The 15,000-nt window shown below is 40.7% G+C and overlaps 2 protein-coding genes and 1 pseudogene across 2 annotated transcripts in view; 1 reads left to right on the forward strand and 2 right to left on the reverse strand.

Moving 5' to 3' along the window:
* LOC138002664 (PE-PGRS family protein PE_PGRS47-like) overlaps positions 1 to 6,470 on the reverse strand; it is a 47,994-nt pseudogene extending 41,524 nt beyond the window's left edge.
* On the reverse strand, positions 310 to 2,598 carry LOC138004458 (neurotrypsin-like). Its single transcript, XM_068850979.1, has 2 exons — positions 2,310 to 2,598; positions 310 to 932 (listed from the first exon to the last, which is right to left on the reverse strand). Exons 1-2 carry the CDS (start codon positions 2,551 to 2,553, stop codon positions 310 to 312), a joined length of 867 nt encoding a protein of 288 aa, XP_068707080.1. The 5' UTR covers positions 2,554 to 2,598.
* Positions 6,471 to 13,652: 7,182 nt separating the features above from the next.
* LOC138002665 (protein PML-like) overlaps positions 13,653 to 15,000 on the forward strand; it is a 2,212-nt gene continuing 864 nt past the window's right edge. Inside the window, exon 1 of the mRNA XM_068848665.1 lies at positions 13,653 to 13,689. Coding sequence (XP_068704766.1) covers positions 13,653 to 13,689 — 37 coding nt within the window. The remainder of the gene's footprint in view (positions 13,690 to 15,000) is intronic.

Below are 15,000 nucleotides of genomic sequence, written 5' to 3' on the forward strand. Positions count from 1 at the left end.
TTGTTAACAATGCCTTGTAAAGGAAGAGTAGGAATAAAAGGACCAAAGTGTGACAGAACAACTTCATTTACTCGAAATGAGATGATCTTACCTTTAGATTTCCATTTCTGTCGCTCCGCTTTGGCCTTCTTCCACTGTTTTCATTGCATTATTAGTTTATTTTCTCGCTTCGTAACACTCACAACGGAGACCAAAGATGTCATCGCTACAAATATGATATCATAATAAAGGATGATAATTAGGACACTAACTTATTAATATTTTGAAATTATGTGAAATGAAGCATTAAGTAATTGCTAAGTGAAAGAGTTAATAACAAACCACGCTTGCATCTTCACCGTGAACGCAGTTGTGAATTTCCCATCCATTATGGCTACAGAAAGATAGGGAAGCTTTTCCACCAGCGCAGTGCACATCATCTAACCAGATCGGACCTGATCCTTGGCCATAATATGCACTTTGGTACTGACGGGTAGCTCCGGAGAAACCGAGCTGGCGACACGCTACGCTGGTGTCATTCATATCCCAGTGATCATCACACACTGTGCCCCATTGTCCGTCATGATAAACTTCAACGCGGCTATAGTTAGCTCCGCCATCAGCTAGACGAGTCCAGGAACACTTTACACTGGCATCTCTGCTGTGAGTGTAGTCATGGACACCCCATCCTCGATTCCTGCAATCGTAGATGTGTGCCTCGCTGCCTGAGCAAGCTACGTCATCTATCCAAATAGGACCAATACCTGGACCATGGTAAGAACCATTGTACGCTGCAGAAGCACCAGGGAATTCAAGCTGTCTGCATATTACTCTCGCATCGTTAATATCCCAAGTGTCGTCGCAAATTGTACCCCACTGACCGTTGTAGAAAATCTCTACTCTGCCACTTGATTTGGAGCCACCCTTTAGACGGATTGAGCCAGGGCTGATTGCTTTAGATAAGGATAATAATAACAATAATATAAGTTGAATGGCTATCAGAAGTACACTGACATTGAAATACGGTCGAAATCATATGTAGTCAAGCTCATTAATTCTTTAGTGAAGGAAGCCAAAAGATCTCCAAGATTTACACAGTTGCAGAACAAGTCACCGTCAAAAGTTACATCCTGAAAGGAACGCGTACTACAAAAACTTAGATACTATTGACTGGGCATAGGAGATTTGAAACAACCAGGCATGGCAAGAGAGGAATAGGCGCACCGTGTTCAAGTTAGAAACAGAAACAGCAACAAACTAATAATGGGTACAATGCAATATAAGCAGGTACAAGGAAAGAGGTGGTGGCTCCCACGCCCCCTTTGACTCGCTAGCTACACTTTTCAATACACTGCCCCCGCACAGTGGTCGCCAACTTTACTCCTGTCGTGATGTTTACCCTCGATAGGCCCTGTGGCCTTTCGGTTTTGATCGTTAATACGGTGTAACTCTGCCTTGTGAAGAGTGCCTTTTGCTAACATATGGTTGTTTTCTATACCGAACGCTTGTTCAGTTGATGGATTAACAAGATTTAGCCTGTCATGTGATCATTAGTGGTTTCACTGTTGTGTTTTTAGTCGAGTATCACGAGAAAAATGTCGTATGGCATATACTCGTATTGTTTCAGTTGAACCAGGTATCATTACCCAAAACCTTTGATGATTCCTTTGCGAATACAATTTGCCTGACCTCATTTGATTGGCGTGCCACCACTATATTACTCTGTCTAATACGGAGCGCCTACTTCTACCGTGCTTTGCCATATCCTAACTTGCTTGTGTCTGTGTTCGTCGTGCTGTCCCTAGATTTTTGTTGTGCTTTTTGCTGTTAGGAACTGCGTTCTGACCCCTGCTTTCGATAAATATGTATGGTACTAACACATCTTTGCTGCTAATGGTAGAATGCCGAAAAGCCGTCCCCTATCAGTGCTTGGAGAAGAAAAAGTAAAAGTATTATTTGGACTTGGTGGCTGATTGGTGAAGCTAATTCTTTTGATTGGTAATTTCCTGTCTCACACCAATCGTGTCAAATCGACAGCAACGTGAAGAAGCCTCCCCCCCCCCCCCCCTTCCAACCCCACGTCCCAAAACATACTGAACAATAAACAAGCAAAGAAACACAAAAAGCCTGTCCGAGCAGAGCAGCGAACTAACGGACTCAATCCACTATGGCGCCAACCATCCGAATTGCTAACAGGCGAATTTTAACACCACCAGTCCATTCCTGCATCCTAAATTTCGTCAGAATGTGAAGGTATACATCAGTTCAGTGGATGCGATTAATTTGCGGCTCTGTACAGCTATTAGTTCTATGTACGTTTGGAGCAATACCTGCGTAACGTGCGACAAATCCACTGTATTGAGTTACGTTATTGGATGTAAAGCGAACGCAGAGTTGATTTGAAGAACTCGTGATAGGCGAAGGAACAGAACTTCCCCTGAATCTCCCAAGCAAAGGGGAGGACGATGAGTTCCCAGCGTACACGGTGACGAAATCATATCCACTTTGCGTTTGAAACCGGAAGAAGGTAAGATGAAGCTTGGCGTTTGAAGAAAAATTCCAGAAACAATCCATATTGCTGTTGTACGTTGACTGGACTCGTTTGTAGTTTGATCGTATTATTCCGCTTGTATTGCTGACGTCAAGGACAAGCAAATTACTTGAGCAAGAGTATGATACAGTCACCGTTGTTTCTGCGGAGGCGGAGAAAAGGTACATTGACAAAATTGGTGTTTAATATAATAATAATTTTGTTTTATAACTCCGAAGACGAAGGAACAATGTGCGGAGGCGCATCTTATGGAACAAGTTAAATATCAAAAGAAAATAAATAAATAAACCTAGAAAATCAAAATACTGCAAAATAAAAGGGATAAAATGGTTGCTTATGATAACGAGGTCGATGATAATGATGACAAAAAAGTGGGACACAGAAATTTGTGCTGTTTTCAAATGAGTATCGTAAAAGAAATACCAAAGTAATTTCTTCCATCATCCACAACAGATACAAACAGCGCAATGAAACAATCCAAATTCGTAGCAGTTCAATGTAACTTCCTTAAGGCACGGCAAAAATTGCGCTTGCAAGTCGTAATTGGTTTTCGTTTTCCGTCTCATTGGTTGATAGACTGGGGCGAGATTTTTAAACCAATCACCAAGCGTAGCAATTGCAATCGGGTAATTACTTTCGACAGTCATTTGAGAACTACTCCAAAATATATCTGATTTCATAAAATGTCACAAATCCCATCCGTAACGCAATCACGACAGCTCCGGTCACAGCAGAATAATTTTAATGCACACTGTTTAATAATTTAAATGTTCTATAAACTTAGTGCTGTCAATACTAACGATATAACAAGGTAAAAATTATGCAGTCAATGAGCCTTTTTTTTTCTTAACAAAACTTGCGCAGCAACAATGTAAGGGTGACAGAATAAACAAGGGAACATCCGTAAAATTAAAAAAAATTAAAAAAAATAAAAAAATAAATAAAAAGGAGCAGGGAGACCAGAGACATGTCTCGTAGAAAGACAAAAACCATTACATATAGATAACGCAATGTGCATATGTTGGTCAATTTTCAAACCCTCCCCACGCTGAAGTCCAACAGGATAAGGAAAGCGAAACGAAAGTGGTGGCGAAAGAGAAAGAGAGCAAAAAAGGAAAAGGAAATTCACTGGATTGAAAGACAAAAATGAGTTCGAAAGAGTTAAAAAAAGAAGGAATTCAGTTAAAAAGATGAGGAAAATGAAGATGGAAACAGATAAAGATAAAAGTCATTACAATGACGTAATATTCCAAAACGTTTACTGTAACTACCTCTTACTCTACATGTATATTTCAGTCACTCCCTTCTTACTTGTCGAAAATGTTTGTCAGATTGAGCTGCATTTGGTGGTCTTACCTCTGCAAGCTTTTCCGTCCCCAGCGTATCCGGGCTTGCACGTGCACTGGTAGGAGCCAATAGCGTTGTTGCATGTAGCATTCACATGACACACAGGTGAAGAAGCAGTGCATTCATCAACATCTACAACATAAAGGAACAACTTTAACCGCGAGTACAGTAACATGCGATCAATCTCCAAACCCGACCCAGTGAGTTTTGCTTTAAGTGATGGCGTCTCCTAGTCTATTTTAATTAAAATAAAACACAGCAAAATACTGTATAAAAATACAGTGTACCGAGGATGTTTGGATACAGTCAAACTCGCTCAAGAAATGTGTGATTCAAATTCGTGTTGTACAGAACTTCTCTTTTCTCCAGGCGTGTTCGCTTAAAATTGAACTTTTTTGAACCTCAGAAACGGAAATTTATTTTATCCGATTTCATAAAATGTCATAAATTGCATCCTTAACGCATTCACGAAAGCTCCCGTCAGAGCAGTGGAATTTAAACGCGACCTGTTTAATAATTCAAATATTCTATTAACTTAGTGCTGTCAATACTAATGCTAACAAGGTAAAAATTATGCAGTCAATGAGCCTTTATTTGTAAAGTGAAACACAACTTGCATGCGCAGCAACAATGTAAGGGTAACAGAATGAACAAGAGAACGCCAGTGCTACGGAGGACGTACGTCTGAGTCCTACCTAAGACTCGCATTTTTCAATTGTCTTTTCGCTCGTTGCCAAACAACTTTTATCCTATAACAGGAAAAACGTTAGGCGCGATTAACGTGCGGTCGATCTTCAAACCCACACCTTATAGATTTCAGTGAGATGGCTTTTGACTTTGTCAATCATAGTCAGAATTTATATGACAGGGCTTTTTTTAAAAATCGAATGCCTACAACTATGAAATGATCATAACCCATCTTTTATGTAGGGCTTAACGAGCAAGAAAAAGATCTCAGTTTGACCCTTTAAGTCCCAGGTGGTGCCCCATGCACGGGCAAGTAAAATACAGTCTGCCTCTAGACATGAGTGAAAGCTGTACGTGGCTTTGTTGAGGCTGGTGATTAGTAATTTCCTGTCTCACACTAATCGTGACAAATCGACACAAACGTGAAGAGTTAGAAAACATGCCCGCAGACGATATTATTGGGGAGGTAACTGAGCCAACCGATTGGGTCAACTCGATCAAATGCAATGCCAGAGAAACGCCAGAAGGAAAAAAGAAGGTCAGCCTTGCGTGGGCTCTAACGGCTTTAAACAACAACAGTTGCAGTTCAAACAGTTTAGGACAGTGCCTTTGTACGAAACTGGACGCGTGATCGCGTTCGACTTGCTAGTACCCTTTGACTGAGAGTAAAAGGTTCCCATGAAGTTGGGGAAGGGTCTCGTCAATACTGCGGCTATAGTAATGCTCACACCGTATGTGCTTATTTAAATTATCTCTGCAGATTTTTCCGTCCCCAGCGTATCCGCGCTTGCAAGTGCACTGGTAGGAACCAAGAGTGTTGTTGCATGCAGCATTTTCATGACACACGGATGAAGAAGCAGTGCATTCATCAACGTCTACAAGGTAAAGGAACAACTTTAATTTAACTGCAATTAGCATGCAGTCCATCTGCTTACCAACACCCCCTCCCCATCCCCCTCCCTTACCAAATTTATTTTTGCTTCGAGGGAACCATTAAAACGTAAAAGAAGAGAAAGTGGTGGAGGACGAGACAGCTAAAGGGGTTGCTGCAGAAAAGAGAATACGGACGAGGTTAAGCAAAGAAAAGTGGAGGTGAAAAAGATGAGGCGGATGCAGTTGCCGATGAAGATAGAAATATGGCCAGGTAAATATAACAGTCATAAGTATGTAGAAAATGTTGGAGGAAGGAATTCTGATGAAAACGGAAAATAAAAAAAAAAATGAGGATTAAGATGAAGATGGGGTTCTAGATGGAGAGGAAGATGAAAATGTAGATGAATCAGGCCTGACGCGGGGGTAGAGATGAAGAAGGAGAGGGAGGAGGAAATAAAAGAAGTAAGAAGTTATCAGTTCTCACCTTCGCTTTTCATATCGCAAAATGCAAGTACTGGAATCCCTGGCTTTATTGAAGACATCCAGTATTTACCGTTGGAGACTCGTCCTTCACTCATCTTAATTTCCTTACAGGACTCGTCTGCTAGTTCAGAGATGGAGCCTAATTGGGCTGAAATTGAGAAACTTGTATCATTTCTTTATGTTTGCTTTAGCAGTCCTTTCTTGCAACAAACCTTCTAAAATTCCACTTACCTCTCTTTATGTATTTTCTGAAATAATATCTGTCTGCATCTGGAATAAAATCCTCAGGTCTGGCTTCTTTGGTACGATCACTGAATTCGCACATTTGGAGAGACATCACAAAGTTGAAGCTTTGGCAACAATCATCCTTGAGGCAGGCCGAAAGGCAATGAAGTCCAATATTGGCCATCATTGTTTGATAGTTGTGTCCTTGCAACATCCATCCCAAGATGGACTCCTCAGATCCAAATGCAGGACATTGTTGAGAGTTTGTTCTAACGACAATTTGACAAGTGGCAACAAAAATCAAGAGCAAGGGCAGCGTTTTCATTTTCTTTGTGATAACAGCTGTAAAGCGTTTTCCAGACAACTAAAAAGAGACTAAAAATGCCGACCTTAAACAAGATCTTTTTTCTCAAATGACTAGTAGTTCTCGTATATGCGTTGATGGTTTTGGTTCGTTCGTTCGTAGCTATAACTATATTCCGTAAGGGTAAAATTACCCGATATTTTTTTATTCCCGTATTTGAAAGTAACTCGATAATAACTAAAATGATATTTTGTTTCCAAATAAGTTAATTATTGATTTTTTTTCCCAGTTCAGCACATCACTCAATTTGGTGATTCAAGTTGCAGCAAGCACGAGTATAATTTTTTTTCTCCTTAGTTATTAAATCGAGCATGAGATATCGGTATTCCTTTCTTCAATATAACTTATAAAATGGATCGTAAATATCAGTTAAACTAAATTACCTACAAACAACTTTCTCTGAACTGAATCATATCATCGCTTTGCAATTCGCATTCCATGGCTGAACGACTAACGAGAGAAGACATCAAATTGCGACGCAAAGCTCTAGTTCTTAAATTCTCGAATAGGTATACCAATTGCAACTTTCAGTCGAATGTGTCAATATTTAGATTACATTATGTTAAATTTCCTTACTGAGATGCTGGAAATTCTGGCCGTTCTATTTAAAGGAGCATAGGCCTGAAATCGTATATTCTTTCCCATTGTGCAACTAAAACAAGAAAACACATTCTCTAGGGAGGCTGGATAAATCTCATGAACCATAAAAGTGTTGGCTCACTTATATTCGTTCCCTTCCTTTTTGCCTCTCTGATAAGGTTTTCAGTTTCTAGTAGATCTCGGAATTAGATAAATTTCTTCCTTTGATGAGTTCACAATTCGTGGCCACAATTATGGAAAATGTGGTCTTCGATGCGATACCGCTGGCCTAAAGCTACAGGACCCCAATTGCACCGACGTGGTAAAATGGGTCAGTGGACTATCAGAGCATTCTGCTTCGCTTGCTCTACTAAAACGTTAATTAGCCAGGCGTTCGAACAACTTTCTAGCTATTTTTTGCTAAAAAACAAAGGTGACAAAAACATCAATATGCTCAATATGCTCAAAAGTGGTAAAAATTGCCAAAAATTGCTCAAAAAGTCAAAAGTTGCCAAAACGTTGTCGAGCAACTTGTGGCTAAGCCTAACACAAACCATCTCTGTACGACCTAATCGAGAGCTTCACCTTTTGAATAAGGCACAAAACTCACACTTGCCCAAGGCAGCCAGTACCTTACGCATTCGCACAGCCTTATTACCCGGTAGTGGCAGCCATGGACAGCTGTTTTGGCTTTAATAGGCCTCACCAACATAGAAAGGATTTCAAAGAATGTATTTTTGGCCTTAACTGCACCCTTTCAAGCGTCAGCTCCACATTATACATGCAGTTTGTCGTTGGCTGGAAACTGGCGAAACAGTCCACCGTTCTCCAACGGCATGTTAAGTAAGCACACAACTACACCAACCGCGCGCTGATATGGTTGTGTGCGTGCGTGAGGTACTGCAAGCCGTGGATTGGTGTTGTTTGTACTATGCTGTTTCCTATTCGTTTCTAGCTTAGCTTTCCGCAACTTTTCTTTCTTTCTTTTTTTTTTTTTTTTTTTTAATTTCGAGCACTGCAATTTATTGCAATTACTGACGACCACTTAAATTTCATGGCGGAAACGAAAAATGACGTGGCAAGGGGAAAGCTTGTCTTTATCGATCGATATAATGTGTATAATGACCTCTTACTAACCGAGCGCAAGGGCCGTACTGGGGAATATTGGCCCAAGGTTGTGGCAGAAACGACCGAGAGCCAATATTTCCCAGTAGGGTCGACGTCCCGAGCAATTGAGGTTACTAAGTTGTTTCAGTTACATGGCAACGTTTGTTTGAGCGATCGGACACTTCTTCGCTTAGTGAATGTTCGTAATCTTCGCCTTCCATCGGTGAACCTTTTACAAGTGAACTAAATTTTACTTGCTATAATTGTACTGTTGTGATGACAAAATTAAATTTCCGCCCTTTAAAAGTCTCGCGTGTTTCGCTCAACTTGAATTTGCCAGGGGAGAGAAAAAATAAGGAAACAGAGTGTCTATGGCAATAGTCCGTACTGTAAAATCCTGACCGAAAACCAGCCAATCAGAGTGCTCTATTTAGCCCCAGAATTGCTTGCCATACAATAAATATGTATATTTGAAGAAAATCTCCATAACTGCGTTATAAGTTCTCAAGGTAATCTTCGTAAATTCGGTCTCAATAAACTAGCGCATAACCATCTCTATGACCAAAGACATTTGAACCCCAAATCTTATGCTGTTAGCACGCAATCCATACAAATCGTCCCTTATCTGGATATAATGTTAATTTTATTATTCACGCAAATTATTTCTTCTAGGTTGCAAGAACAAAAACAAGCATTGTAAAAGTTGGGCTCAAAATGGAGAATGCACACAAAATCCAGATTTCATGAACGAAAACTGCGCTCTGAGTTGCAACAAATGTTAACTTTGTGAAGAACAACGTTTCTTGGCTCATCCCGTCTGGTTCATAATAACACACAAGAGAGAGGTGTTTAACTGTATGACGAAAGAAAAAGGAAAACAAAACAAACAAGAAAGCAAGAAAAACAAAGGCTAGAGCTGACCTTGGTCTAACACGAATCCCGGTCGCTTGTTTTCTGTAAATCAACCTAGTTTTTTAAAACAGTAGCAATGAGGTCTTTTGCATAACAAGATTAATTCCAGTCTCGCTTTCATTCAAATGCTGGGTAACTTAACCACACCCTTGCATACCGCTGTCGCGCCTGAAATTTGAATTGACCAATCAGCATTAAGCGGGCCGGAAAAATTTTAGTGTCCTGACGCCATAGCAATTGTGAGCTCTCTGATTGGTTAGATACAAAATATTGAAATTTCAGTTGATCGTCTTCGATATCGACATTCAGTCCTAGCCTATCGATCTCTTCATTTATATACATGAATTTTAGATTATATTACAACATCTTTATACGGTGAATATTTGCAATAATATGGATTGGATTAGTAAAGCGGATTTAAGATTTTATTCAAGGTGGACTGAGATAGTTACGGACTTATTCGGCAGAGGAAGACTTCGCCGACAGGACTCAGCTTTGGAGGAGTTTGTTGAAACCTTCCTCCAGTGCAAAGTGCATTTGTACGAGAACTTCAGATCTTTCCCTCTCTGGCTTTCCGTTGGCAGGGGCTTAAGTCCTTGTCTAGAAATAAATCGGTGGTCTCCGTGCAGTTTAGCGACGGTTTTGGTTGGGGACGGCGATCGGTGAAAGTTCGGTAATAATTATACAAATTATTGCTACAATAGAATGAAATGTTCACACGAAAGGCATTTAAATGTGGGAACTTTTCTCTCTGGAGACCACATCAATAACCCACAGATAACAAATTAAAAATCTGAAACATTTTTGGGCTTTAAACTTTAAGTTTGGCGCCAAAACCGGGTTACCCGCGTCCGGCAACTCTCCGGCTTATTTTCGCAAGGCAAGACTCTGGCTGAGAAATTATACACTAAATAGCTTGTTCTTCGTCGAACTTAACCCAGAAATCTCTTGCCAAGTATTAGAACAGGTCAAAACAATTTTAATATTGCATTTTTATTTGTTTAACTTGGGGGGGAAAAAAAAGGTAAAATACTCATGATCGGTTCATTTTAAACTACGTCATTTAGGCACACATGAAACGTAACACTTACGTTAGGACACTAAAATTTTGACTGCCGCGTGCACTGCGGGCGCAACCACGGTATGCAAGGACGAACCTGGAAAGGACAAGTGCTCGGGCGGGAGAGGGTCATTTTATTCTCTTATTTATTCTCACAACGGAGACCAAAGGTGTCATCTCGCTACAAATATGATATCACAATAGAGGATGAAATTTAGGAGACTAACTCATTAATATTTTAAAATAATGCGGAAAGAACAGTACGTATTTGCTAACTGCGATAGTTAGAGCGAGTTTAAATCGAGTGTTGTAAAATCAAAGTAATTACTTTGGCCAATCAAAGAGGACGGAGACAATTTAGTAAACCAATCAAAAGTCGAAGTAATTACTCGTAGCCGACACATAGCGTGGGAAAATGTGCACGCACGAGCCACGATTGGTTTTGGTTTCACTTCTGATTGGTTGAAAAAGTGGCGCGAGAACTTTGAACTAATCACTGAGTGAAGTAATGCAAAACCAAAGCAATTCGTTAATTACTTTCGACGCTCAAATTGGATACCGCTCTAATAACAAACTACGCTTGCATCTTCACCGTGACCGCAATTGTGAATTTCCCCTTCTCTATGGCTACAGGAAGATAGGGAAGCTTCACAATCAGCGCAGCCCAAATCATCTAACGAGATCGGACCTGATCCCTGACCATAATGTGCACTTTGGTACTGACGAGTAGCTTCGGAGAGACCGAGCTGGCGATACGCTACGCAGGCATCATTGGTATCCCAGTGATCATCACACACTGTTCCCCATTGTCCATCATGATAAACGTCAACGAGGCCATAGTTAGCTCCACCATCAGCTAGACGAATCCAGCAACAATCCACACTGGCATTTCTGCAATCGTAGATGTGTGCCTAACTGCCTGAGCAAGCTACGTCATCCATCCACATAAAACCAGTACCTCGACCATAGTAGGAACCATGGTACGCTGCAGAAGCACGAGGGAAACCAAGCTGTCTGCATATTACACTCGCATCGTTCATATCTCACGCGTCGTCGCAAATTGTGCTCCAATGACCATTGTAGAAAATCTCCACTCTGCCACTTGATTTGGAGCCACCTTTTAGACGGATTGAGCCGCAGGGCTGATTGCTTTTGATAACGATAATAATAACAGTAATATAAGTTGAATGGCTATTAAAAGTACACTGACACTGAAATGTTGTTGCGTTGATCGGAATCATATGTAGTCAAACTCATAAATTCTTTAGTGAAGAAAGCCAAAAGATCTCCAAGATTAATACAGTTGTAGAACGAAGACGCCGTCAAAAGTTACATACTAAAAGGAACATGTACTACAAAAGCTTAGCAACTATTGACTGGACATGGGAGATTTGAAATAACCAGCCATGACACGATAGGAATAGGCGCACTGTGTTCAAGTTAGAAACACAACAAACTAATAATAAGTACAATGCAATAGAAGCTGGTACAAGGAAAGTGGTCTTGGCTCTCAAGCCATAGGCTCGCTACCTACACTTTTCAATACACTGCACCCGTACTTTGGTCGCCATCTTTACTCTTTACTGCACCCGTGCTTTGGTCTCCATCTGCTTTTACTCTTGTCGTGCTTTGTCCTTGCTGAGACTAGTGAACGTTTGGTTTTTATCATTAATACGGTGTAACTCTGCGTTGTGAAGAGTGCCTGTTGCTAAAATGTGTTTCTTTTCTATAAATCATGAGCGGTTTCACTGTTGTGTTTTAGCCGAGTATCTCGAGCAAAACGTCATATGGCAGATGCTTGTATTGTTTCAGTTGAACCAGATCGCATAACCCGAAACCTTAGATTCTCTTTCCCTCTGGGGTCCATGTCAGGGCTGTAACACAGTCATTGTCAGGTTGCTGTCTGAGGGTGTGTCCAATGAATCGCCATCTCCTTCTTCTTACCTGTTCACTCAACCTCTCCATGTTAGCCCTTTCCAGTAGCTCTCTATTACTAATCTTGTCTTGCCATTTAATCTTCATTATCCTTCTCAGGCATCGGTACTGAAACACATCGATTTTCTTAGGATCACCTTAGTTCATTTTCCATGTTTCGTAACCATCCATGAGAACTGCTTTGACCAATGTTTCGTATAGCCTGAACTTCGTTTTGCTCGACACACTGCTAGAATTCCATACTCGATTTATCTTCACAAACGCCCCTCTCGCTTTCCTTAGCCTAGTTTTGATGTCTTCTTCACCGCCCCCTTGTTTACATACTGTGGCTCCTAGATAGTTAAACTTCTCTACATCTTCCAACGCTAGGTCATTCACAGTATGCCTCATTACCCAGTCTATAATGAGCAGGAAAAGAAAGCCAGACATTGTACATCCTTGCTTGACACCAGTCGTTAGTTCAAACCATTCTTAGGTTGCATCTTCCTCGACAACAGCACATTCAAAGCCATCGTACAGCGCTTTAACGATGTTGATGATCTTCTGTGGGATACCATACTGGTTCATTATCATCCATAAGCCGTTTCTGTGTACTGAGTCAAACGCCTTCTCGAAATCTACGAAATTGACATAGAGAGTTGCCTGCCACTCATTCACTTGCTCTAATATATTGCGTAAGATGAAAATTTGCTCGTCGTCCCTCTACCAGATCTAAATCCAGCCTGTTCCTTACGGAGCCTGTGGTCAATCCCTATGTGAATGCGGTCAATTATAATTCTTCCCAATATCTTGCTTACAACTGGTAGGAGAGACACTCCCCGCCCGTCCTTACACTCCCTTAAGTTCCCTTTCTTTGGTATCTTAATAATAAGTCTCCTCTTCCATTTAATTGGGACCTTTTCCAGACTTCAGATCGTATCTATAAGTTCTTTCACTCTGTCAATTGTAAATTCAAGGTCTGCTTTCAGCAGTTCTGCTGTTATCATATCTTCACCAGGGGCTTTACCATTCTTAAGACTCTTTATTGCCCTTCTTATCTCAGCTTTGCTCACGGGTTCCGTGTCTATGTCAGCTATGTCCTGCTGTTCTTTATCTTCTTCATTGATCGGGTAGGCTGGCTCCTCCCTATTGAGTGTCTCCATAAAATGCCCTCTCCACCGCTTCCTTCTATCCTCATTGCTGATTAAGGCATTACCATTTCTGTCGTTGACTACTGTGTTCTGCCGTGGTTTATAGTTGCAGATCGTTTTAGTTAAGCTGTAAGAGTCTTCATGTATTGCATATTTGCTGCTTCCTCTTCTTCTCTTGCTATCCCTTCTGACCAATTCCTCTTGTCCCTGCGTATTTGCCTCTTCACTTCTCAGTCTTTGGCATTGTATTCTATTCGCCTCTTTTCATTCAGTCTCACGGAATTGGTTCCATCAAGTTTTAGTTTTATCTCTTTCCTCTGCTCAATCAGGTCCCACGATTCTTTACTGATCCATGGCTTAACTTTCCTTGTCTTATATCCTGGAACTTTTTTTGCTGTCATATTGTAAGCCTTCTCTAAGATGCCGTTTGCCTTCTCCAGCTCAGCTCACACATATGGTATTTATTAAACTTGGAATAACTTGTTCTTGCAAGTTACCTGAGTTCATCACTCACGATTGACTTAATGTTCTCCTGACTGCTTTGTTGTTGCTGTAGGTGTTGAGTTCTCTCAAGAATGCAGCAGTTAGCATAATGCTGAGGTGAAGATACTTGTGGGAGATGATGACTCAGCGACAATCAAAACGGTGAAGGAACAAGTTTCCCATCATGTGGAAAAGTGGTCAGACATCAACCATGCAAAGACGTCATTCACAAGTCACCTGTCTGCCATACAATCACAGTTCAAGGGGCAGCTCAGTGCCAAGGTTATAGAGTACTTTTCAAAATGCTTTGGGTATGCATTGGTGCAAAACAGAAATAACACAGAAGGTCTCAAGAAAGATCTGAAAGCCATTGTCCCCCATGCATTTGGCAAGCACGATCAGCACTGTAGCATTAGCTGGTGTGGATTTTTAAAAGATCCCTTTAATAAGCTTCCATCACAGTTCACTGCCACATGGGAAAGATCTGCAAGGGGAGAAGCTAAAAGAGGAATTAGAGGAAGTCATGGCTAACTTTGTTAAAAATGCAGATAAATTTGCACCCCTTGGATCTAGCCAGGCCAATGAATCCTTGAACAACACAATTGGTAGTAAAGCACCAAAAATACGTCACTATGGTGCTAGTGAATTTAAAGCAATGATTTCCGGGTAGCATGCGCTGTTAGTCAGAAGAATATTGGCCACACTTATGTGTCAGAGGTGAGAATTTCTGTGAGATACAGTAATGACGAAGGAACATTAGCAGTAGCTTAAATAATAATTATTATTAATTTATCTTCAAATGGTAGGCCTTAGTGCAACTGTGAATGAACAGATAGAGCAAATTCCCACACCAACAACTCTTCCAGTGATGAGGAAGGCTTGTACCACTGATGGCATAAAGTATGAATAAGTAGTCTTTGATTTGGAGACAACATCAAGAGGAACGTTTAAAAGTGATTCACTTGAAAAGGTGGATGTTTGTTTTTGAAATGAGTCCTCTTTGCTTTGAATGTTTCATTGCACAAAATATTATAGAGGTTAATTATGCAAAGTGTCGGTTTTTTGAATGTCAAATGTTCAACTACACTTATTTTTAGAAGTCTTCTGTTAAGATGTTGGGGATCCTTGAAGGGTTTGTTTGAAGTGAATAGTACTGCCGATGGACAGTAATACCGGTAATTTATGCCATATGAAAACTTGCATGATTGAGTGTAAAGAAATGGCCCAGTGTATCATCCTGATTTTTAGCAGGTGGACCCAGGACCAGGACTTAAAAAAGGGAAAT

This window comes from Montipora foliosa, chromosome 5 (assembly GCF_036669935.1).
Source record: "Montipora foliosa isolate CH-2021 chromosome 5, ASM3666993v2, whole genome shotgun sequence".
NCBI lineage: Eukaryota > Metazoa > Cnidaria > Anthozoa > Scleractinia > Acroporidae > Montipora > Montipora foliosa.